Raw genomic sequence first — 27,166 nt, 5'->3', positions numbered from 1 at the left:
GACATTTTTGGCTCAGAAACCGGTGGTTCGGGCAGTAAGTGGTGCAAGTTCACAAACCTCTTGTCGACCCCTGTTAACAAGTCTGGGTATTTTAACATTGCTCTCTCTCTCTCTCTCTCTCTCTCTCTCTCTCTCTCTCTCTCTCTCTCTCTCTCTCTCTCTATTTCTTGTTAACAATATTGGCCTTTTCCCCAGAATATGCAGCTTTCACGCGGTTAGTACTCGGCAGAAATCAAACCTGCATTAGGATCGGACTTCCTTGTGCAGAAAGGTGTGCAGTATACCACTGCATCCATTTTCAATAAGCTACTACTAAAATTCAAAAATCTTAGCAGTAATCCATCTGCTTTCAAATCGAAACTGAAGTGTTTCCTCATGGGTCACTCCTTCTATTCTGTTGAGGAGTTCCTTGAAAAATTAAGCCAATTCTTATTATGTTGTTGATTGCGTTTACTTAAACATATGGACTGACTTTTTTCTGGTTCATAAACATTAATTGTTATCTGTCATTACTTTTATGTTGTAATTTCATGTACTATCACATTCCATGAACTTGGAGATTTGCTCCTCAATTTGGTCCTACGGAACTTGACATATAAATAAAATAAAATGTACAAGTAGCAATGAAATTTATGTGTTTGTTGCCTCAGATATTTGGTTGTTCCTTCTGAATATGTTGTGATTTCAGAGGTTGTGGTTATGGTGGGACCTGAGAAAACAACTGCTTTTTTTCCAAATACATAGCAGATTTTGCAATTACAGGGTGCTTCTAAAATACTTTTGCAAACTTTTGGGACAGGCTCCTTACACCTAAACAAGAACAAAATGTCCAATAAAAATAGACTTTAAAATGCATACATTTAGAGGCATGAGCACTTATTCATCATCGGTGTTGTAAAACACATCTTGTCTAGTGAACAAGAGCTCATAGCTTATAAGGTATGCAGTTTAGAGTCAGTGTTTACTGAACCTTTCTTTGTCTTGTTTTGGTGTAATGAGCCTTTCACCAAAGTCTGTACAAGTATTTCTTAAATATGGTCTATAGTGACATGAGAATATAAGAATATTTGATATCTTGCTTCCAAACATGTCTGCCTACTGGTGTCTCATTGATGGCATAGAAGCAGTGGCCGACACACACCCTTTCCTTCCCATCATACCTCATGATGGGCATTGACAACATTGCTGCATGAAACAGTTGAGTATGCCACTGATCTGCAATATGTACTACTGTTAGGTTAGGTATTTGCCCAATTCTGAAGTTGGTTAAATTCCAGCTTCAAATGGATTCAGGCAATGTGCAGTTTAAACATGACAGGTTTTCACTAAAATCCAAGGTACATGGCAGGACAGTGAAATTTCTGCTCACTCACCACTTCCTTCCCCACATACGTTGTAGTTTTAAGCCAAGGTAGTGTCACTGTTGTCCCTCGAATCCTTCAGAATTCTTCAAAACAAATTTCTACAGGATCTGGACATGTGAGGCTACCCGTACATTAATCTATTAAACAACACAAAAATGTTAGTCTGAGCAGCAATAATTTAATCTGCAAATGTTAAAGGACCCTGTATTTTTTTAAATAACGAATTAGGGAAAATCCTTATCATGTAAATACGGTATACTCCATAGCGCAAGAAGTCGTGTCAGTTTTATTATTCTGGAGACATTTGTGGTGTAAGGGTAAAGTATTAGACTCACACTCGAGAGAATAATGTTTCAATCCTCATCCACCATCCAGATTTCATTTTCCTTGATCTTTCTCACTCAAGGTGGATACCAGTATAGTTTCTTCCAAAGAACACTTCTGATTTCATTCCCCTGCTTTCCAAATGTGTGATTGTGCTCCAATCTTGTTGTTGACAGAATGTTGAACCCTAATCTTCCTTACATCTTTAGTTTGCAGTTTAATTATATAATTGACAATCGAACACATTATAGTTCGCTTAAAAGAAATGATTTTGTGTAACTGGTCAGCTTCGTAGTCTTTTATTAAAATATTGAAATGTCAAAATGGTGGAAACACATGTAGAATGAACAAAAGGTCCTTTCCAGGCCTGTGAGCCCATTAGTGTCACAATGCTTGCCAAATACATAACTGATGACTTTAAAATGGTCAGCATAGAGCAGCCTCTGAAAAAAGATCTACAAACAGTAGCCAGCAAAACTTAAAGTGGTCCAAAAAATGAACTGCATTTGTGATTTTAAAGTATCTGTTAGGCTAAATGTCATGAGTCTGCACTGTCATGACAATGCCCAGTATGACTCTTCTGACTTTGAGTTAAAATGTTGTCACATAACAATCTTTTCAATGATATTGCAGCAGTAGTAGAGATATCAGATTCCCTCTTGCAAGGATTTTGTGCTAGATCAAGGTGTATAAGCTCCGGGACAACTGGGAAAAACCTGGGAATTTTTTAGAATTCTGGGAATTTTTCATTGTTTTAATTTTGACTGGTAAGAATTGATGAAAAGCAAAATTTGTCAAAGGCTTTAGGACAAAGACTGTGGAATACGTCATAACAATAAACTGCTGCTTACAAGCATGACATCACAACTGTTTACATTAAGTTCGTTTGAGCAGTTGCCCGCGGGCTCATGCACATGCGCAGTTGAGTTGTGTATGGGAAGTACCTTGTTCTGCTTTCGGATACCAAACTTTGGCTGGTTCACTGTGTTAGCAGTAGCAACAAGAAGCCAGATGTTACCTGTAAAAATTTTTGTGGCACCCCCAAGCTGCCAGATTGCCACATGTGCATAGCATTGTGGGTGGTAGTGGGGAGGGGGTTAGTCTCCACATAAGCCATGATTATGTTTAATGATTTTGATGTTTCCTCTTCATTTACACTTCTCACGTCAAGTGAAAACAAAACAGGTTTCGGTGGTTGGGAGCTGTCAAGTGAATTAAAATACATTTGTGTGATTACGGAAGGCTAACATATGTTGTTAGTTCAGTTTTCTGATACTTTTTTCCCAGGTTTTTGGCAGCCAGTTGTCTTGCAGAACAATGTAGTTATTTTAGTTGGTTTGATAAATAAATGTGGCTTTTATTAATCTTTTCCCTAGAGGCAGTCAATTTATTAGAAACGAAGTGTTTCATTCTACACTATTGGCTAGTTTAAACTGTTCACTGAATGTCAAGTGCTTGTGTGGCATTATGCCATAATAAAGAAACAAATATGAGATAATACAGTACTGGTACTCAAAGAAATTTTGCATCCCGAAACTCATGCTGCAAAGCTTAATACCAGTTTTGGGCCTACTTCATTGTAAATCTGTACAAATGAATGTGCACTTTAAGCCGAATTATGCATTTTAGTATAGTGTGCAAAATTCCGATGCTCTTGAAGTATCCTGTTTCTTGTGTGGCGTCAGGTAAGATCTCTTGATACTATACATGTACAAACATGCTGACTTACTATGTCATCGTAGCTGCCCATGCGCAGCAATGCCCGTTTCCTGGCACTTTATGGTGACTGCTGAAATGAAGCTATTTCCAACAGGTTGCGGAAAATATTGCGAATGGTGCTTTGAAAAGTATTAGTTTCAAAGGAAAATTCTTTTTCACAAGATTAATTATGTATGTTACATGTGCGAATGTTTAATGAAGTTCTTAAATCACAGTGTGTTTGACTCTTGTTTAAAATTTAACACATTGAGGACTATCCAGTTAGAAGAATTTCAAGCTCATAAGACAAAACATTAATGTCATTATTGAAAAATTTATTGGCATGTTTGTGTGATGTATTTTAAAGTGTCACACATGCAAAGAAGACCAATATTATATGTCAAAGCTTAGCTTTTCTTGTAGCTTATTAGTCTTAAAGACCAATACTATTTGGGAAAGTTTAACTTTTCCTATTTGAGTGTTCACACTACATAACAGTTATGTTGTTGGCTAACTGTCATGTGTCCTATGCTTTGAATATCTGCTGCCATTGGCTGGCAAGATCACATGGCATGATTGGTTTACTAAAGTGCATTTCAATCTCATTTTCAATGCTCTGAAACCAACATTCTGTTTGAAATCTATAGTTTCGTAATACAAAAATATGCAGTGTATCATAATAATATGAAAATACACAGCGTAAATGTTGCTGCACATCACATATCTTTCCAAACATTTTTGCAGAGTTTTTTTGTTCTCTGAAATTCCATGCTGGTGTATAAAACCTTTACCAATCAAAAGACTGATATTTTTACAGCTCCAAGAGAAAGTATATTGTCACTTATCATGGCAAAATTGTATTTTTCACCTTTGAAGAAATGTATTTTCACATGAGAAAAACTGTGTTTTTAACTGGGAAATCCATGAAAATCCAGGATTTCCCCCCCCCCCCCCCCCCTTTAATTGTCCATGTATACACCCTGTAGATAGAATAAAATAGCATTCTAGCCATCATTACTAGAAAGTTACTGACAATTCAGAAACTCGTATTTTCCCAAGGCCAGCTGATAAAATCCCAACAGGGGAGGCTTGTTGCTCATTTAAAGGACCCAGATGGACTCTGCATTAGCATTGAAAACTAGCGTCTCTTATTGAGTGTAAATGTCGGTTCAGTAATTAATACCCATATAACATTCTAGTTGGGACTACAACACAGGAAACCAAAGATAACACAATTGAAAGTGTGTAAAGTACACATTCCCACTGAATTAGCTACAATCTGTTGTACTTTGATAGATGGAGTGTGGTTGGAATGTGGATAAGTCACCACTTCCTAAAGCCCAAGCAATAAACCTGGTCAGCATGCACCAAATGTCAGGGACCACTTTTTGAACAATAAAAGTGAAGGCTATTTTATTTTTCTAAGATTGTGACATTAATAAACTATATGGACAAATGAAATTAAGTCTATATAGGGTCATTCCATGTCAATTCAACCAATTTGAGAAAATGTTGCAACTGAGAGTCGCAGATTTGGCTGAAATTTAGCACACCAATGCTACCAAGTGTGGAACGCTCATGTACAAAATTTTAAGTTCCTCTGCCAATTAGTTCCAGAATTATTGCTTGTGAAAGAGGATGGCGTGACTCAGAAATTGCAACCCGCATCTGGCACTCTATCTTCAGACCCAACTTTAGGTCTTAATAACTTTGGAACTATTTCGCACAGTCCAGTGAAAATTTTACAACCCAGTAACATCCACTTAGAGGAGACACTCTGTGAATCAAAACACCAACAACATATTTCTGAGGGAAAATAAAAAATTCCAAAATGTGATTTAAAAAATGTAATACGTTAAAAGGTACATATTGTAGGTGCCCTAACAGAGTTACATGTACACAAAAATACAAAAATTTGAAAAATTACCTGAAAAACGTGGATTTTCTAAGTGTGGTAACGCAAAAGGGACAAGTGATATCCAAGCCAAATTTTTTAACACTGCATAAGTAGACCATAATATAATATGTGGCAAAATTTCAACGTGTTATTGCAAGGCATTTGCGTACAATAAAAGTTGACAGAGATGTATTTGTTTGTTTCTTTTAACACGATTTAGCAAGTAATAGTGGTGATGCAGACAGCTTGTTTCAGATAAAGCTGCAGCAATTGTTGGGGACCATTAGGCAACAGAAAGTTAAACGGTAGTTTTCAGGGACAGAATGAGTCATTGTTAGACAGGAACAACAAAGGAAACAAGCAACAATTACAGATTACTCATGTTTTTATGATTATAGTTCAGACTGGTCAGTATTGTTGTGGAAAGTCAGTATGGAGGCAGAAGAGTGTACTAGTGGTGCTTTTGTTCAAACAAGTTGCAGTATTGGTAGAGCACAAGCGTCTGAATGTCATAAAACAACATCTGAAACAAAATGTGGCATTCGCTTTGTACTGCATGATCTGGATGAATCGGACCAAGATTAGTTGCTACGGAGATGTGGGATACACCCTGTGGGCACAGAAGTACATTCCAGGAAACTTTAGTGTTTGCTATCATCATATGAAAGTGTTTCCGGATAAGTATTCTTTCCTACAAAGAAGTTGTTTTGATCCATTTCAGATTCATAAGAAGACAGTGAAGTGTAGCCTCAGAGAAATTGATAATATAAAATCAGTATTGAAAGTTAATCAGTGCATGGGACTTAACATGAAACCAGGACAAATGTTATGTTCCAGGTGTGTTGCACTGCTAAAAAATGAAAAATATTCTGATAATTTACATGACAATGACAGAGTATCAGTCACCTACAACCACAGCGGATGAGCAATTAAATACTTCAGTGACTGCTCTTGGTTTGTCTCCCATGAAGGCACACAAAGTTGGGAAGAGAGACAGGCCCAGCTATGGTAGATGAAAACTACAAGAAGCTCAAATGGAATTAAAACACAAAATAGCTGACATGCTAATGGTGGAAGAGGAAGAACTATATGCTCCAAAGGAACAGAAATCATGTCAGAAGTGCTCCGATTTGGACAAAATTGTGCATGATTTGAAAGGAAAATGTGCCATATCCATACGCCAGAAAAAAAAAGTAGCTATTCTTACCCTTGCACCTTCCAGCTGGTCTATTGACTACACTGCAAAGGAATTTAATTTTTCTACATATATGGTAACACAAGCTAGGTAAATAAAAGCAACCCAAGGAGTGCTTCCACAACTTCAGCAGGCTCATTGTAAGCAATTGAGTTCAGAAACAAAGATGCTAGTGTCAGAGTTTTATGAAAATAATGACTATAGCCGAATAATGCCTGGAAAAAAAGAATATGTAACGGTGAAAATGGGAAATGTACGTGTACAGATGCAAAAAAGACTGTTGCTATGCAACATATCGGAACTATATGTAGAATTCAAGGAAAAGTATCCCAATACCAAAGTAGGTTTACCATCTTTTTTCAATCTTCGGCCGAAATGGGTTGTGCCTGTAAGTGTAAGGGGCACACACAATGTTTGTGTATGTGAGACACATCAAAATGCTAAGCTGCTGATTGCTGCTATAAAGGATTCTGGTCTGGGTTACAAAGGTGCAATGAAGCTGTTAGTGTGTGACATCAGTTCCTACCAGTGCATGATACACAGGTGTGAAAAGTGTCCTGGTAAGGCAAATCTTGTAGAACACATTAATAACAAATTGTAGACCGAGCAAGGTGGCGCAGAGGTTAGCACACTGGACTCGCATTCAGGACGACGACGGTTCAATCCCGTCTCCGTCTATCCTAATTTAGGTTTTCCACGATTTCCCTAAATCGTTTCAGGCAAATGCCGGGATGGGTCCTTTGAAAGGGCACGGCCGATTTCCTTCCCAATCCTTCCCTAACCCGAGCTTGCGCTCCGTCTGTAATGACCTCGTTGTCGACGGGACGTTAAACACTAACCACCAACCAACAAGCTGTATGGTGAACTCCTTATGGATGATATGATGATGATGATGAACATGTTTCTTATAAACAATGGACACACATGGATCACACAAGTAGTGAAGCAAAGCAAAGTACAGTGGAAGATTTTGTTGAAATGTGTTGTCAAAAAATGGACAAAGTGACCACACACAGCTTCACAGTAACAGCACAGTCGGCTTATCTCCAGTTTTGTAAGGATAATTTGAAACAAGATGAAATTACAGTAATACTAGACCCCTACGGTCACAGGTTCGAATCCTGCCTCGGGCATGGATGTGTGTGATGTCCTTAGGTTAGTTAGGTTTAAGTAGTTCTAAGTTCTAGGGGACTGATAGCCTCAGAAATTAAGTCCCATAGTGCTCAGAGCCATTTGAACCATGATTTTCAGAATCACGCACAATGAAATTTTTTCGCAGCAAGTCATGGCAAAAATGCATGTGATGGTATTGGTGCTACCATTAAGCGCATGGCATCACAAGCTAGTCTGAAGCTCCCTACAGGTCACATCGTAACACCTCTTCAATTATTTACCCGGGTACAGAAAAATATCTCTGGCATACAATCATTCTATGTTTCGAAAGATGAGGTGAAATCAGTCGAAGAGTTTGTAAAAAGCGGACTAGAACACGTTAAAACTGTTGCAGGCACAAGGAGCTATCATCACTTCTCTCCAGCAGACTCTGATAATGTGCAGATGAGCAGACTGCCCGGTTATAACTATAGGTTCATGCACAACATGAGTCTTCACAATGTGTCTGACCCAGGATTCAGAAGCAAAAGCAGCAACATACAACCAGGTTGCTATGTTATTGCTGTTTATGATGACAAATGGCGCTCGGGATGTGTTGCAGAGTGTTGTGAATCAGAAGGTGATGTATTTGTGAACTTCATGGCACCAGCAGGACCAGCAAGATCATTTCATTGGCCAAATTTGGCAGACAGGTGTTGGATTCCTTTTGATCATATTCTTATGAGAGTTCCAGTTCCAACCACAGTGTCAGGAAGACAGTACAATTTGCCTGTCAGGAAGACAGTACAATTTGCCATTCAATTTACAGAGTACAATAGCTAAAGTGTGGGAGAACTTCTGTTCAAAGCACAATCGACTGGTTTTTAGCAGTTAAGGTGCAGTAAACATTAATGATAGGTTGTGTTAATCTCTCTGTATGTTGTTGCTTAGTCATTAAACAGTTGTGGGAAAGGATAAGAAGAGGCAGAGCAGTTTACGATATGTTTTTACAAAATTGTGTTGTGAAACAATGGCCACATCACCAAATACATCTGTCAACTTCCATTGTACACAAATGTCTTGCAATAACATGCTGAAATTTTGAGATATACATCATTATGGTCTACTTATGCAGTGTGTGAAATTTGGCTTGGATATCACTTGTCCCTTTTGTGCTACCACATTTAGAAAATCCATGTTTTTCAGGTAATTTTTCAAATTTTTGTATTTTCATATGCATGTAACTCAATTTTTGTGACTGATATGGGCATGATGAGTTCTGTGTGTATTTAGGCCACATTAAGCTTACCACAAAAAAATTTATACCCTTTTTGAGTGAAATATATTTGGCATAGAGGACACCTACAATATGTACCTTTTAATGTATTACATTTTTTAAATCACATTTCGGAATTTTTTATTTGCCCTCAGAAATATGTTGTTGGTGTTTTGATTCATGGAGTGTGTTCTCTAAATGGATGTTACTGGGTTGTAAAAACTTCACTGGGCTGTGTGGAATAGTTCCAAAGTTATTAAGACCTGAAGTTGGGTCTGAAGATAGATTGCCAGATGCGGGTTGCAATTTCTGGGTCATGCCACCTTCTTTCACAAGTCATAATTCTGGAACTAATTGGCATGGGAAACTAATACTTTGTACATGAGTGTTCCACACTTTGTAGAATTAGTGTCCTGAATTTCAGTCAAATCTGAGACTATGAGCTGGAGCCCCTGGTTGAACTGACATGGAATGAACTATAACTAATCTCTGGCTAAAATTAAATATTGCTTAAGCTTACTGTGTGTCAAGTCACTACCACATGTACTGCTGTTGTCAGTCTGTACTGATTTAACTGTGAAGAAAATCCCTATCAATTTTAAGTCTTTCACATGCACAGAGGACAGATGATACACACAATTTTTTAGAACATTTGTCATGGAAAAAACAGTGGTCTGGCTAAAAATAATTTAAAATAGATTTCAAACAATCTCGACTGCAAAAACATTTATTATGATGGTAACTGGTTTCAGTCAATTATCATTCTCGGACCTTCATACGATGATAGTAGGCAGTGATGGCAAATTGTGTAGGGATTGTAACGCCACAAATTTCAACTGTTATGGAGAGCAATGGGGTTGTTGCTTAAATGAGTGATGCTACACCCATTGCATACCAAATTATGTATTTTGATATAACTTATTTTTCCATGCATTAGATATTATATACCCTACTTTCCCCCCCATGAACCATGGACCTTGCCGTTGGTGGGGAGGCTTGCATGCCTCAGCGATACAGATGGCCGTACCGTAGGTGCAACCACAACGGAGGGGTATCTGTTGAGAGGCCAGACAAACGTGTGGTTCCTGAAGAGGGGCAGCAGCCTTTTCAGTAGTTGCAGGGGCAACAGTCTGGATGATTGACTGATCTGGCCTTGCAACATTAACCAAAACGGCGTTGCTGTGCTGGTACTGCGAACGGCTGAAAGCAAGGGGAAACTACAGCCGTAATTTTTCCCGAGGACATGCAGCTTTACTGTATGATTAAATGATGATGGCATTCTCTTGGGTAAAATATTCCGGAGGTAAAATAGTCCCCCATTCGGATCTCCGGGCGGGGACTACTCAGGAGGATGTCGTTATCAGGAGAAAGAAAACTGGCGTTCTACGGATCGGAGCGTGGAATGTCAGATCCCTTAATCGGGCAGGTAGGTTAGAAAATTTAAAAAGGGAAATGGATAGGTTAAAGTTAGATATAGTGGGAATTAGTGAAGTTCGGTGGCAGGAGGAACAAGACTTCTGGTCAGGTGATTACAGGGTTATAAACACAAAATCAAATAGGGGTAATGCAGGAGTAGGTTTAATAATGAATAGGAAAATAGGAATGCGGGTAAGCTACTACAAACAGCATAGTGAACGCATTATTGTGGCCAAGATTAGATACGAAGCCCACACCTACTACAGTAGTACAAGTTTATATGGCAACTAGCTCTGCAGATGACGAAGAAATTGAAGAAATGTACGATGAAATAAAAGAAATTATTCAGATAGTGAAGGGAGACGAAAATTTAATAGTAATGGGTGACTGGAATTCGAGTGTAGGAAAAGGGAGAGAAGGAAACATAGTAGGTGAATATGGATTGGGGCTAAGAAATGAAAGAGGAAGCCGCCTAGTAGAATTTTGTACAGAGCACAACTTAGTCATAGGTAACACTTGGTTTAAGAATCATGAAAGAAGGTTGTATACGTGGAAGAACCCTGGAGATACTAAAAGGTATCAGATAGATTATATAATGGTAAGACAGAGATTTAGGAACCAGGTTTTAAGTTGTAAGACATTTCCAGGGGCAGATGTGGACTCTGACCACAATCTATTGGTTATGACCTGTAGATTAAAACTGAAGAAACTGCAAAAATGTGGGAAATTAAGGAGATGGGACCTGGATAAACTGAAAGAACCAGAGGTTGTACAGAGTTTCAGGGAGAGCATAAGGGAACAATTGACAGGAATAGGCAAAAGAAATACAGTAGAAGAAGAATGGGTAGCTCTGAGGGATGAAGTAGTGAAGGCAGCAGAGGATAAAGTAGGTAAAAAGACGATGGCTGCTAGAAATCCTTGGGTAACAGAAGAAATATTGAATTTAATTGATGAAAGGAGAAAATATAAAAATGCAGTAAATGAAGCAGGCAAAAAGGAATACAAACGTCTCAAAAAAGAGATCGACAGGAAGTGCAAAAAGGCTAAGCAGGGATGGCTAGAGGACAAATGTAAGGATGTAGCAGCTTATCTCACTAGGGGTAAGATAGATACTGCCTACAGGAAAATTAAAGAGACCTTTGGAGAGAAGAGAACCACGTGTATGAATATCAAGAGCTCAGATGGCAACCCAGTTCTAAGCAAAGAAGGGAAGGCAGAAAGGTGGAAGGAGTATATAGAAGGTTTATACAAGGGTGATGTACTTGAGGACAATATTATGGAAATTGAAGAGGATGTAGATGAAGACGAAATGGGTGATACGATATTGCGTGAAGAGTTTGACAGAGCACTGAAAGACCTGAGTCGGAACAAGGCCCCCGGAGTAGACAACATTCCATTAGAACTACTGACGGCCTTGGGAGAGCCAGTCATGACGAAACTCTACCAGCTGGTGAGCAAGATGTATGAGACAGGCCAAATACCCTCAGACTTCAAGAAGAATATAATAATTCCAATCCTAAAGAAAGCAGGTGCTGACAGATGTGAAAATTACCAAACTATCAGTTTAATAAGTCACACCTGCAAAATACAAACGCGAATTCTTTACAGACGAATGGAAAAACTGATAGATGCGGACCTCGGGGAGGATCAGTTTGGATTCCGTAGAAATGTTGGAACACGTGAGGCAATACTGACCTTACGACTTATCTTAGAAGAAAGATTAAGAAAAGGCAAACCTACGTTTCTAGCATTTGTAGACTTAGAGAAAGCTTTTGACAATGTTGACTGGAATACTCTTTTTCAAATTCTAAAGGTGGCAGGGGTAAAATACAGGGAGCGAAAGGCTATTTACAATTTGTACAGAAACCAGATGGCAGTCATAAGAGTCGAGGGGCATGAAAGGGAAGCAGTGGTTGGGAAAGGAGTGAGACAGGGTTGTAGCCTCTCCCCGATGTTATTCAATCTGTATATTGAGCAAGCAGTAAAGGAAACAAAAGAAAAATTTGGAGTAGGTATTAAAATTCATGGAGACGAAGTAAAAACTTTGAGGTTCGCCGATGACATTGTAATTCTGTCAGAGACGGCAAAGGACTTGGAAGAGCAGTTGAACGGAATGGACAGTGTCTTGAAAGGAGGATATAAGATGAACATCAACAAAAGCAAAACGAGGATAATGGAATGTAGTCCAATTAAATCGGGTGATGCTGAGGGAATTAGATTAGGAAATGAGACACTTAAAGTAGTAAAGGAGTTTTGCTATTTAGGAAGTAAAATAACTGATGATGGTCGAAGTAGAGAGGATATAAAATGTAGACTGGCAATGGCAAGGAAAGCGTTTCTGAAGAAGAGAAATTTGTTAACATCGAATATAGATTTAAGTGTCAGGAAGTCATTTCTGAAAATATTTGTTTGGAGTGTAGCCATGTATGGAAGTGAAACATGGACGATAACTAGTTTGGACAAGAAGAGAATAGAAGCTTTCGAAATGTGGTGCTACAGAAGAATACTGAAGATAAGGTGGATAGATCACGTAACTAATGAGGAGGTATTGAATAGGATTGGGGAGAAGAGAAGTTTGTGGCACAACTTGACTAGAAGAAGGGATCGGTTGGTAGGACATGTTTTGAGGCATCAAGGGATCACAAATTTAGCATTGGAGGGCAGTTTGGAGGGTAAAAATCGTAGAGGGAGACCGAGAGATGAGTACACTAAGCAGATTCAGAAGGATGTAGGTTGCAGTAGGTACTGGGAGATGAAGAAGCTTGCACAGGATAGAGTAGCATGGAGAGCTGCATCAAACCAGTCTCAGGACTGAAGACCACAACAACAACCCTACTTTATTTGTTATCTTGTTGAGTACTCTGTCAATATAATCTGCAGAGATCTGACACATATTGTGACAATTGTCTTAGTTGCATGCCAGTATTTTGTCACAGCCAGTCGCTATCGCAACTTTGAATTCACCTTCTGTTGAAATGTGCACATTGACACATCCACACTGCTTCCGTGGTAAGCAACATTGCCACTCAATCAGTATTTCCAGTGGCACTACAATGTGTAGGACAAATCTCAATACCTGGCATGCATCTCTCAATGTCAGCCCGCATGCCAATATGTATTTAACATACAGTCGATTTCACAGCTCTTAAATCATTTTCTGTTGGATGGCTCATATTGATACAACAACACTGTCTTCATGGGAACTGTTGACGTCACTTAACCACTATCTTTGCTGGCATACAATTAATGAGTTTGCTATAAATTCCCACAGATGGCTGTCAGTGTTCTCACAACTTATTATGATCAGTTATCTCCTTTATATATATTTTTTTGTCACACATTGACAAAATACTGTTCATAGCAGTTACATTATATGTACCCATTTCTTCATTTGTTATTAGCTTTTGTGTATTTATTCTGTAAATACCTTATTGTAACAACTGTTTTCAGTCCTGTATGCCTGATTGGCAATAGCCGACATAATTTAGCATTTTGGGGATGGAGCATCGCATATTTAAGCAACTAGTGCATTGCTGCCCTTGGCAGTTGATATTCGTGGACTTAAATCATCTGCATCATTCACTGCCACCACCTACCATCATGCTACAAAGGTCTGAGGATGTTCAAATGCTGACTGAAACCAGTTACCATCATAATAAATGTTTTTGTGGTAGAGACTGTTTGGAATCCATTTTAAAGATATGTATGTGCTTTGGTTGTACAGTAAAACCTTCACCAATGGCGCAAATTTCTGGTTATACAGGAAATTATTTTTTAAGCACATACATCCTCACTCCTTCCCCGCTGCCTCCTCCTTCCCCTCTCTTGGTGTTCTGATTTATATTGACCTGGCTATCCACCTGGTTCCCTATATTGCTTGAAATTTGGTTCCTCCTGCCTGTTTTCTTTCATCGTTTTTGGCATGTAGATCCCTGTTTAAGGTTTGATCTCCACTTCTAAATTTTCTGTTTTTAGTGTGAACCATTTGGGGAAGAATTTCCCAGTGTCTATGGTATGAATTCCTCTCCCCCTTTCCTACCCCTCGTCCTTCCCTGCTGTAGCTCTCCACCCCCCTAGGTCACCAGCAAGTGTTGCCAGTCTGTGTGGTGGGACTGTTACGTACCCACCTGACTGAACTCCCTGACAACACAGGGATCACACTGCTGGTACCTGAGCTATTCCCTCTTCATGTTTGCCAAGGACTGGTTGCTTGTCTTCCTGGAGCATCGGAACTCCCAGCAATGGCTGCCATGCCAAGCGGTCTTGCTGTAGCTGGGTGGTGCCCATGAGAAGATCCCCTAATTGGAATGGGAGGTGTCAGGTCGGATACTTGACGCATGAAGCGTATCAAGCTGCAAAAATCCGGCCATTCTCAAACTACCGTTTCTTAGAATGGTAAAGGATCATTGAGTGGTGCTTTGTATGGGAGGAGGGCAAGCCTTGCCATCTTGAGATGAAACACATTTCCCGCTACCTTGTCTGTACTAGAAAGGATGGGGACACATTCACCGCCACAAAGCCATTGTTTTTTGTGGATAATATCGAGGACAAGTTTGGTGAAATGGAGTCACTCAGTAAGATGCAGTCAAGCTCCCTGTTGATCAGCATTTCTTCTGCTGCCCAGTCTGCAGCTCCTTGTGCTTGTGATCGTCTTGGCAGCGTCCCAGCATCTGTTACCCCTCACCAATTTCTGAATATGGCCCAGGGGATGTTTTTCATAGGGACTTCATGCTGAAAACTGGTAAGTCTAATCTGGAGCAATGCGGCATACATTTTTTTCAATATGTGCAGAAGGTTTGTAAATACAAATGCACCTATACTGGCACCTTCATTCTGGCTTTTGAGGGTATACTCTATGAGGTGGTCAAGGTTATGTGCTACAGACGTGACATGAAACCATACATCCCACCACCCATTAGGTGCTGTCAGTGCTCGCGTTTTGGGCATATTACTTCCGTTGTACAGCAGACTCTCTGTGTGGTGACTGTGGACACCCACTCCATGAGGGAAGCCCCTGTGTTCCACCCCCTGTGTGTCATGACTGCCACTCTCCTTGTTTGCCAGATTGCCCTGCAGAAGATCCAACTTTACAAATACCTGGATTGCCTTTGTTATGCTGCAGCTCGCCAAAATGTGAGACGCTATCTGGTGTCACTTTCTTCAACTTTTGCCTTTGTTACATCCTTTCCCCCTCGGAATTCGTCCTTGCCTCAGCCCTGTCACCTCTCCCCTCCCTCTCCCCTGAAGTTCCAACACCCTCCCCTCCAGGAGCTGCTCCCCTTCCCTGGCCAAAGTAGTACTCCACTTCTTCAGCATCTGCCAATGACGGGACTCCTCACAATAACCCCTCTCCTCGACGTCTCTGTCTGGAAGCCTACTGCCACAACTTGGCCATGAGAAGCACCATCGGTGTGCCCCAAGGTTGCCCTGTCTCATTTTGATTGCCCTTCAAAAACTCTCTCTTGAATTGCATTGATGTCATCGAGCAGGGCAACTCTGCCACTATTCTTTTTGCTGCTGGCATTTCTGCCTCCCTGCTCAAGTCCCTCTCGTAGTCAGGCAGAACTCTGATGAACCAAGGACGTAGCAGTCGCTGTCCAGGACTGCCAACACGTGGTGCAGTGATTTAAACGTCATCCTTCATGGACAAACCTCCTCGCTTTTTTAAGTGTCTCCATGCTAAGACTTGTCACCTTATTAAGCAGAGTAAAAAAGGAGTGCTGGAAATGCTATGTTTCCTCCATAGGGATGTATGGCTCTTCATCACAGCTCTGTAGCCTTGTGGGCCACCAGTGACAAATCAACTGTCCAGGGTCATATCCTCCAAGGTGCTCTGTCTACTGATCCATTGGTCCTTGCACAACACCTCGTGACACACTTTGCGATGGTGTCAGCGTCCTCTTCCTATCCCGCTACCTTTCTCCAGCAGAAACACCAATTTGAACAACCTCCCCTCCCACCCCGTCCTCCGCTTCAACCCCCACCACACTGAACCCTATAATGAACATTTCTCTGAATGGGAATTCTTGCAGGATCTTAACTCTTCATGTGACAAGGCCCCAGGCTCGACTCCATCTACTCAGGATCTTCAACCACATTTGGCTCACAGATGCTTTCCCGTCACACTGGCAAGGCAGTATAGTTATCCATGTCCTTAATCCCAGGAAGAACTCAGTCTCTCAACAGCTACCACCCAATTAGCCTGACAAACGTACTTTTTAAACTGCTTGAGAGTATGGTTAGCTTCCGATTATGTTGGGGAATTGATTCTTGGGATCTTTTGTCTCGGCATCAGTGTGGCTTCCAGGAAGGATGATCTCCAACTGACCGTTTACTCAGATTGGAAACAGCAATCCAACAGATTTTTACTAACTGCCAGCTACCAGATATAAAGAACGTAAAATGCAATTCTTTTCCGTATAATAAGTGTATACAAGAGTAGGGCACATCAACAATAAATGATAGTGTAACATGCCATTGTCCCATTATTGGGACGCATAAAATATATCGATATTGCACCTATTTGAAAAAAATCTGAAGTATACTTAATCTTACACGGACATCCATATGTTCATAACAAACATGCCCAGACAACTAAATCGCAGCCCATTATCGTCCAGGAACTACCAGCAGACATACAGTGCTGCCATGTGAGAGAACAAAAAATCGGCAATTTTCCTGACGCGAAGTATTTAGAAAAAAGTTATTTATTTTACATTTACAGGCATTATAGCAATTAGTTGAACCTACAGGTGCAACAGTGAAGGCTAAAAGCTTCATTGCGTATGTAGAAATAAGTAAAATATATGTGTCCCAAAAATGGGACAATGGCCAGTATGGTTTAAGCAACCAGCTTCTAGATTTTGTAGGAAAGTCCAGTTTCTTGGGAATTATTTTTGATGAAAAGCTGATGTGGTTGTCCCATATCTACCATCTTGAAGACTACATGCATGCAGAAGCTTAATGCTCTCTCCCTTCTAGCCCACACATCTTGGGGTGCAGACTGTGCTACTCTTTTCCATCTGTGAAGTGCTATGGTCTTTTCCAGACTAGATTACGGTTGTCAGGTTTATGGGTCAGCAGCTCCTTCCAGTCTGAAAATACTTGACCCTGTTCACCATTGTGGGTTCTTCTGCCTGTTAGTGCCTTTCGCACTAGTCTCGTTGGCAGTTTCCTTGCAAAAGCGGTGATTCCTCCTCTACAAATACAACAGAGCCAACTCCTGATTTCTTATGCAATTGCCATTCGCCATTTCTCTGACCATCCAATGTTCCCTGTTCTCTTTGGCAATTCCACCCGTTGCCAGTTATCAGGAGGGAGACATTTCTCATTTGCAGTTAGAATGAGTCTCATTTCCCTCTGTCAGGATCTCCATCTGCACTCTCTGGAATGTGATCCTTGTATCCACACACACACACACACACACACACACACACACACACACACACACCACCCTCCACCCTTTGGGTGATGCCCTGTTCCAGGGTCCTAAGGTCTCTGTCGCCCCTATGGTTTTCTGATGTCTTGTATATTCATCCTTGCAGAGTTCCAGGGTGCCACCATCTTCTACACTGATGGTTCTAAGATAATAGATAAGGTGAGATATGCTGTTATGTCTCCTACTGGCTTAGAACACCACCAGGATCATGTAGCGTGTTCACAGTAGAGCTTCTAGCCATTTACAGAACCCTCCTTTTTGTTACTAAGGCCTCCCTCCACACTGTTTTAATATGTACTCACTAATGAGCAGCCTGCAGGCTATCAACTGATGCTACTCTTGTCACCCTTTGTTCTCTGCTATCCATAACCTTCTCTCTGTCCTTGGCGATACCAACTGCTCATTTGTCTTTCTCTGGATTCCAGGGAGTGAACTAGCTGACTGGCTAGAGAGCAGATACTTAACCCATTCCCTTTAATGATTCTGTCTTTGCCCAATAGTGGAATGACATCTGGTGCACTACTGCTCTCAGTAATAAACCCCACATAATCAAGGAGACTATGGCAGCTTGGCACTCTTTCTTTCTCCTCTCTTAAAAGGACTCCATCGTCTTACACCGTCTACGCATTGGTCATACCAGGCTCGCTCATTGTTTCATCTTCCGTAATGAACCACCCCCACAGTGTGGTTGTAGAGCCAGACTGATGGTACCGCATATATTGGTGGAATGTCCCCTTCTTTTGGCCCTTTGTAATGAGTTTAGTCCTCCAGATTCCTTAATTTTAATATTAACAGAACATTCACGGATGGTTGAACTGGTTCTCAGTTCCCTCCATGAATGCAGTTTTCATTTTCAAATATAAGGTTTTGCTTTACTCCTGGAGCAGGGGCAGGGTGAATGTGGTTGAAAACCTCTCTTTATATTTTCTCTGCCTGGGATCCATGATCAATACCCCTTGCAAAGACCGCTCTTTTATCCTTCTGTTTTCCCAATTTTTAGATTTTGGGTACCTTCTGCTGTATGTGTTTTGACTTCCTCATTTTACAGTTTGACTCCTCTGGTTGCATCCATCCACCTTTAGCAGACGCTCTCTCTTCAGTGTGTAATTTTAGAGTCGTGAGACTGATGACCTCACTGTTTAGTCCCATAACCCCCTCAATCAGTCAGTCGTTGAACACATTGGTAGTGCAAACATTTGCCAAAAAGGTCCAGAACTGTAGTTACTTAAATTTCTTCAGTTGAATATTTATCTATTGGGTTTTCTAGCTCATAAAAGCATTCAGAAGTTTTGATGTCTATATCAAACATTTTGCAGTAGTCTGAGAGTGATTACAAGACCTGGACATACATTACATGTGTATGATGTCCCCAGTGGACAAGAAGTATATTGTAGACCTGAGTTCCTTCTGGCATATGCAGTGCTTAGATAACTTACAGGAATGCAACCGAGTGACATTGCTGACAACCACTGATATTTTGACAGGTGATCAACCTGTCATTTTTAAGGCAAAATTGTGGCAAGTATGTATCTGTGCAAGATAATTTAAAACCTCAATCTGGGAAGCAATTCCAGAAAGTTTAGCGTCGTCCAAAAGGTGCAATATTTCGGCAAGCTGACTTCTTGCCAGAGAAGTCGGCTTGCCGAAATATCGCGCATTTTGAACAATGCTACCCGACTGAATACCTGAGAAATTTTCAAGACATTAAACAATGAGTGAAGTAGCATTAACTCTGTCCCTCTGGTTTCTGACAAGGAAGACAGCAGGATCCCAGAATTTAAGCAAAAACTTCCATCTCTTCTTACAAAGTTACTTGCTGATTTAATCTCAACTGCTTCCTTAGTAGCAATATCTCAGTAGCTGGAACTTCATGCCAGAATCTCCTGTGTTATATTCCATAGGACAATAATTGCCAATATGTTTTGCAATAGCATATTTTCTCGGCTGTTGTAAGCATATCTGATGCTTATGCTCAGTACATCAGTCCTCTTGGTTTGTGTAAGATGGGTGTCTGTTATATTCCGTGCAGTTGTGGCATGTCACGTATTGTTCAGACTGTCAGAACCATGAAGGTTTGGTCTACTGAGCATAAGCACCACACACACTTATGACATCCAAGCAGAACATTGTCTTAGCAGTGGTCATCCTCTGGAATATGTCACAGAGATTCTGGCATGCACTTCCAGCTATTGAGATAGTGTTATTAAGGAAGCAGTTGAGATTAAATTACAAAGTAACCTTGTAAATGGAGTTGGAAAATTTGGCTTAAATTCTGTGCTCAGTCTCTTCCTTGTCAAAAAACAGAACAGAGTTAATTCTCCCTCAGTATCAATCACTTCTGGCATTGGTCATCTTTGGTTGTGTGGTGGTGCCATGTTTACAGTGATTGTGAGTTTTATCCTTCCGCAATTGCTCTGCAAACCAAGGTTTTAAATTCACTTGCACGGTGCTTACTTCCTGCAGTGTTGCCATGAAAACGACAGGTTGGTCACCTGTCAAAATATTGACTGTTGTCAACAATGTCACCTGGCTGCATTCCCATAAGTTTTCTGAACAAGAAGTGTATATGGGCATAAAGATTGCTACATTGTATTTAAAAATGATTTTGTTAATAAATATGAGCAATACTGGATAGCAGTTAACAGTCAATGTCGACTGATTCAGATAAGGTGGCAAACCCACCAACATGATTACATTCTATAAATATCATCATGAAATTGCTTGTACACATGTTGATAGGTGTGTTTCAGCATAATGAAATACACTCCTGGAAATGGAAAAAAGAACACATTGACACCGGTGTGTCAGACCCACCATACTTTCTCCGGACACTACGAGAGGGCTGTACAAGCAATGATCACACGCACGGCACAGCGGACACACCAGAAACCGCGGTGTTGGCCGTCGAATGGTGCTAGCTGCGCAGCATTTGTGCACCGCCGCCGTCAGTGTCAGCCAGTTTGCTGTGGCATACGGAGCTCCATCGCAGTCTTTAACACTGGTAGCATGCCGCGACAGCGTGGACGTGAACCGTATGTGCAGTTGACGGACTTTGAGCGAGGGCGTATAGTGGGCATGCGGGAGGCCGGGTGGACGTACTGCCGAATTGCTCAACACGTGGGGCATGAGGTCTCCACAGTACATCGATGTTGTCGCCAGTGGTCGGCGAAAGGTGCACGTGCCCGTCGACCTGGGACCGGACCGCAGCGACGCACGGATGCACGCCAAGACCGTAGGATCCTACGCAGTGCCGTAGGGGACCGCACCGCCACTTCCCAGCAAATTAGGGACACTGTTGGTCCTGGGGTATCGGCGAGGACCATTCGCAACCGTCTCCATGAAGCTGGGCTACGGTCCCGCACACAGTTAGGCCGTCTTCCGCTCACGCCCCAACATCGTGCAGCCCGCCTCCAGTGGTGTCGCGACAGGCGTGAATGGAGGGACGAATGGAGACGTGTCGTCTTCAGCGATGAGAGTCGCTTCTGCCTTGGTGCCAATGATGGTCGTATGCGTGTTTGGCGCTGTGCAGGTGAGCGCCACAATCAAGACTGCATACGACCGAGGCACACAGGGCCAACACCCGGCATCATGGTGTGGGGAGCGATCTCCTACACTGGCCGTACATCTCTGGTGATCGTCGAGGGGACACTCAATAGTGCACGGTACATCCAAACCGTCATCGAACCCATCGTTCTACCATTCCTAGACCGGCAAGGGAACTTGCTGTTCCAACAGGACAATGCACGTCCGCATGTATCCCGTGCCACCCAACGTGCTCTAGAAGGTGTAAGTCAACTACCCTGGCCAGCAAGATCTCCGGATCTGTCCCCCATCGAGCATGTTTGGGACTGGATGAAGTGTCATCTCACGCGGTCTGCACGTCCAGCACGAACGCTGGTCCAACTGAGGCGCCAGGTGGAAATGGCATAGCAAGCCGTTCCACAGGACTACATCCCGCATCTCTACGATCGTCTCCATGGGAGAATAGCAGCCTGCATTGCTGCGAGAGGTGGATATACACTGTACTAGTGCCGATATTGTGCATGCTCTGTTGCCTGTGTCTATGTGCCTGTGGTTCTGTCAGTGTGATCATGTGATGTATCTGGCCCCAGGAATGTGTCAATAAAGTTTCCCCTTCTTGGGACAATGAATTCACGGTGTTCTTATTTCAATTTCCAGGAGTGTATGATGCTGTAGGGCATGATATACACAGAATTATAGTTTCAAATCTAACAGAGCTATTAGGTCCCATCCTAACCAACACCTCCAAAATCAGAACACAAGTGTGTTCCAAAAGGAGCACCAAAATTGTATGACAGTTAAAACTGTATTTATGTTGCTTGGGATTTGATGTTAGTTCCCAGCCTAACCACCATTTTGGAAATTGCCAAAAAAAAAGTGCACATTAACCCATTTGATAATAGCTCTCTGCAAATCAAAGTTAATGTTTCTTTGTATGAAATAATATGCCACAGTTCCATTGTTGGTACTTTCCTTACAAGAAGCACCAAATCTGCAGCTGTTTGAAGGTAGTTAGTATGTCATCCAGAAGAGACACAATTATCTTACTTATCATTTTTATCTTTCCTTCATGATGCGGAGTGCCCGCATAGTTTGAGGTTGCTTAGGAATTCACGCATATTTGATCTTTCCTTCCATTTGAAATAATACTGAAGTTTTGGCTGAACTCAACAAATTATTCAATAGTGTACCACTATCACCACCACACCCAGTATATTTGTTAGGTTGGCATTGTTAGCAGACAAAGCACTAGTGTCACTAATTGTTTCAACTTCCAGCCACTTCCACAGATTCAGATCTAGGCGGGCTAGAGCAGAAGAAAGTCAATTGCACCATGATTGTAAACAGTACTCGAATCCCAAAACCTTACCAGTATCATTATGTCTCGATTACACATTTTTCTCTCTTTGTTAATATTGTCAGATTAAGTGTAAATGGTAGGAAATTTATAAATATGATAAAACAAAAGCAAATGGAAATCTTCATTCTGCACACAGAGATTTTGAAGGGACCAATAAAAAAAAATGTTGAAAAAGTCAGCATCGTGTTTTGAATTTTACCTGATGCCTGTTGTTGCAGTTGCTTGGATTTTGTGGAATTTCTATGCAGTAATCATCCTCCGTTATAATCCATATCATTTTTTAAATTATTCATTTCCAGAATTGTCAAGAAATTAACTTTCGAGCTTGGAATCTCAAGGCACATTGTTTATATCCTTTCTGATACAATTTGTGTGTCTTTGATATTAGATATCATAATGTACTGAAAGCAATCTTTATTTCTCCCCCACCCTCAGATAAATATGTTATTGGAATTAGTGAAAAAATATTTTATTAACTTAATGTGTGTTAACAATAGTAAAATACGTTTTTCTTTGTTGACAGAAACTGGAGAGTGAAATAAGAACAGAAATTGATGATGCAGTTAAGTTAGCAAAGTCTGAAAAGGAATGTAACTTGGAAGAACTGACAGCAGACATTTATGCTAGTTCACAGGAGATTTCAGTCAGAGGTACTCTGCCATGGAACAGTTTGAAACATAAGAATATAGGGAAACCAAAAAATTTGTGAGGTTCAAGTATTTGTCACTTGTTGGTGTAGTGAACTCTAATGCGATCTGTACATATATTTAATGTGCTGTAAAGTGATCCAAGCAGTTTTAAAATTCTGTTGATGGTATTATAATTGTTGTTATATTTATCACAAATAATTCAGTTTTATTGTTGCATTATAATCATTGTTGCCACTGTTTACGTAAGAACAGTTGTTGTGCTCAGATAAAAAATTTTTGTAAGTTTCTTTTATGAGGAAGTATTAGTTTCATAAATAGTGTATAGAACAGGAGTAGGGAATAAATATTCATAAATTGCCCATTCATTCACTGCCAGTTGCACCAAACCTAAGAAATTGTCATTGTGACAATTTAATTCACTTTCTTGGATAAAGACTCCAAAAGCTGCCATTGTGTAAATGTTAATGATGTTTGTTCTCCAAAAATATCCTGTAGGGAGGATATATATTTTGTGATTATGACTGCGGCAGGTGGTAGATGATGGACATACAAATTCCATGTTGTGACTGTTTTGTTACCATAAACTGTGCATTTAAACCCAATTATCATGATGATCTGTGAAAAAATTGTACTGCTTAGCAAAGATTCTAGCATTTATATTTAGATAGCCATTGTTGAACTTTTTTTCTTCCATGTTTATTTAGTTGATACTGATCACTCATGTAATGTTATGAAGCTTTTTATATATTTAACTACTGCATTTAACAACATTTGCTATCTGTTTTTGTGGAAATGTAACAATCCTGCTTATTTGACCTGCTAATGTGTGGCTTTTAATTCATTGTACAAAAACAGATTATTACTAAGTTTATTGTTGCCAAATTTTCAGGTCGCAGAGATTTTTAGTAACTAAATGTATCATAATATTATTATTTCATGTTTGATACAAAATGTTGGGTACTTTTGAATGAGTAAGTCAAAAGTGAGGTTATTGGTCATAGATTCCACTGTAAAAGTGTTGTTCTTATGAGAAGACAGACTATAATATACACATACACACACAGTAGTTTCAGTACATTCAGGGACTAAGCCCACCCCCCTCACAATTTTCTCTCTCTTTCTCTCTCTCTCTCTCTCTCTCTCTCTCTCTCTCTCTCTCTCTCTCTCTCTCTCTCTCTCTCAGCCAAAAGCTGACACACAAGAATGCTACTGTGGACAGGCCCAATGCAGTGCAATGCAAAATACACAATTTATAGGACTGTTAATATGATACACGAATTCGTGCAAGCAGGTGTTTGATAGCTGCCTCATGGAATACACCATTCACAGTCTGGCTGTAAGTTTGAAGGTGCAAGTTTGCAAAATAAATAATTCGTCAAGAGTTGAAAAATGCACTGAGCATGGTCTTCACCTCTGATTTTGATGTGCACATTTTCGTCATGTGACCCCATTCTATTTACTACCACTTAAGTAATTGTCTTTTTGGCAGATGGTATTCTGAACACCAAGTTTAATCTCTCGTGATTATGTACAACTTTGTGCACACCTTTTACATACCTAACTAGCCTTGCATGACGCTGTTCAAGCTTGCCTTCAGTCATACAAACTAAACCTCCTGTGCATGCAGAATTTAATTTCTTTCTTTTGGCACATTGAATACTTACCAGTCTACCAGTATATGGATTGTCTCCTATGGTCTCAACGATTTTTAAAATATGAAACATTTCAGATAACTTGCTTAGAGTCAACTATTTTTAATAATTTTTGCATCATTTCATACATTTCAGCCATCTTTTTCTCATGTTCAAAACAAAATGTAGAGCAATGTGCCACAGTTATTTTCGAAACCATGGCAAAGAATAAACGTGCAGCACTGCGGATCTTGTGTACTAGAGGCAGGTAATTCAATCTACACAGTTTCGCATTTGTTCATAGCATCACTTGTTTCTCAAGCAAAGATCAAAGATTCAGTTCCACAAATTAAGCCTCCAGGCTTTGCTTGTAGCTTCACTTGACGATTGATCACAAGTGAATGTTTCGTACTTTCTTTGTACAGGAACTCTCAATAGAGCTGCACTACACAGAACTCATTCACTGTATGTCGTCAACATGAACCAGGAAGTCTTATAAGGGACTTCCTGTTCAGGCACACATGTGCAGCTGCTTGTCCTGGCCACAAACTACTTATAAAGGTCATTCCCATATACATAAATCCTTGACATTAATTAATGACTAACTGTTTACAAAAGAAATAATGGAAGAGTAATTTCCGTCTGCAAATTACCTGCATTTTGTGTAGGTGACATGTCCTTAAGCATCCAGCAGTAATATCAAGTATCTTTTGTCCATATCCAATACAGAACAATAAATGTATGATGGAAAACCCCAAAAAAATCCTTTTTTATGTAATCAATGCTTTTTTACTGTATTGTAAGCTAAGTCATGTATTTGCTAGCAACAAATACAATTTTATGGTGCTTTATTCGAAACTAATTTATTCACAGTGGCATTTTAGCAATCTTCATTTTGATAGAATAAACGTATTTATTGTAACATGATAGTGTGGTAAGAGGTCTGTCATCTCATTAGAAAGTAAGCATTTACTACTGAGTCAGTAATGAAATATTCTTATTAAGAGTATTGGATTGTACCTACATCCAGAAACATGCATCAAATAACATTGTGTGAGTAGTAGCTTCGTAATTAATGTTAAAGTACATTTTTCACTTTTTGTCACTTTTGTTGCAATAGCTTATTGTATATTGTTACATTATTTTCCTCTGTGTGTGTGGTTTTTTTTTTTTAAAGAAAACTGTAGCATTCCATTTTATTATGCAGTTCTAAACTGCTTTATTTATTGAGTCTCTTTACAAAATGTGCCATTTTTCTGTCTGTAGCAAGTTCTCTTCATTGGTTTATAAAATGTCAATGAATGTACTCTGTTGTTAAGTTGCAGTTTTCAAAATAATGCCAGCAGATCTGCCATTTTTGTGAAATGTTGTTAAAGCACACCGCAGTTAATAAAAACAGTTCCTAGATATAAACTGAATCTGTGATTTAACTTACCTAGCTTAGATGCTGGCTGTTGTGCCTTAACTCCGAGTGTTGTAATAATCGTTCTGTATGCACGTATTCTGTATGATTTGGAGATGATATAATTAAGAAAAAACATACTTGTTTAAGAGGCATGACAACATGCTCATTAGTGCTGATGTAAATTAAAAGTATGAAATGAGCAGGTGAATGTGGAAAGGTCTTGAAAATTGTGATCAAGTTGCATCCCTCTTCCCCTACCTGCTGGTTTCTCTCTCATCATGTGCTCCTCCTCTCCCACCCCAGGTTATTATTGAATACACTACATACTTCAAGTTATCGGATTAATGAATAATCACATACAGGTTTTGGTTTGTTGTGTGTGTATTGAGTGTTCTCCTATTGAGATTGTTGCCAGTGTGAACTTAAATGTTGTTATAGGTTATTTACAGAATTATTCTTACAATATGGTTGTGATTTATGGGCTAAGACTCCCTGTTGTGGATTAAAACTTTTCCTTGGGACGGGAACATAAAGGTACAATAGAAGTTTACCTGAATTTTGACTCATTATATTTTATCTACGGACCAGTCACACACTGGTGCAAAACAGTTTGATTTAAGGATGCTCACAACTTCATAATATCCTTGCAGACTTATTAGCTGTTTTAATATTAAAATTGTGTAGCTGGAGTAGTTTTCTTAACAATAAGCTCGACAGCAGAACAAATACATTTAAATTAATCTTGTTAATTTACTAGCATCAGTTTATTATTGACACTAATTATTTCAGCAACTGTAGCAGCAGTCAATTCACAAAGCAAACTAAAGGTCTCACTCACAAGTTGTAAGAAACTGTTTGTGTGAATGCACTTCCCAACACAACTTTACTCCTCATCTAT

At 40.0% G+C, this 27,166-nt stretch overlaps 1 protein-coding gene across 3 annotated transcripts in view; it reads left to right on the top strand.

Annotated features, from left to right (window-relative positions):
• The window catches only part of LOC126336481 (probable pyruvate dehydrogenase E1 component subunit alpha, mitochondrial), a 74,372-nt gene extending 48,115 nt beyond the window's left edge, over window positions 1-26,257 (top strand). For all 3 annotated transcript variants that reach the window (XM_050000225.1, XM_050000232.1, XM_050000239.1), the window contains exon 7: window positions 23,106-26,257. In XM_050000225.1, coding sequence (XP_049856182.1) covers window positions 23,106-23,291 — 186 coding nt within the window. In that variant the 3' untranslated portion in view covers window positions 23,292-26,257. The remainder of the gene's footprint in view (window positions 1-23,105) is intronic.
• Window positions 26,258-27,166: the final 909 nt, after the last annotated feature.

This window comes from Schistocerca gregaria, chromosome 1, assembly GCF_023897955.1.
Source record: "Schistocerca gregaria isolate iqSchGreg1 chromosome 1, iqSchGreg1.2, whole genome shotgun sequence".
NCBI lineage: Eukaryota > Metazoa > Arthropoda > Insecta > Orthoptera > Acrididae > Schistocerca > Schistocerca gregaria.
Note: the sequence above shows the minus strand (reverse complement) of the source record. Positions and strands in the feature narration are given on the sequence as shown.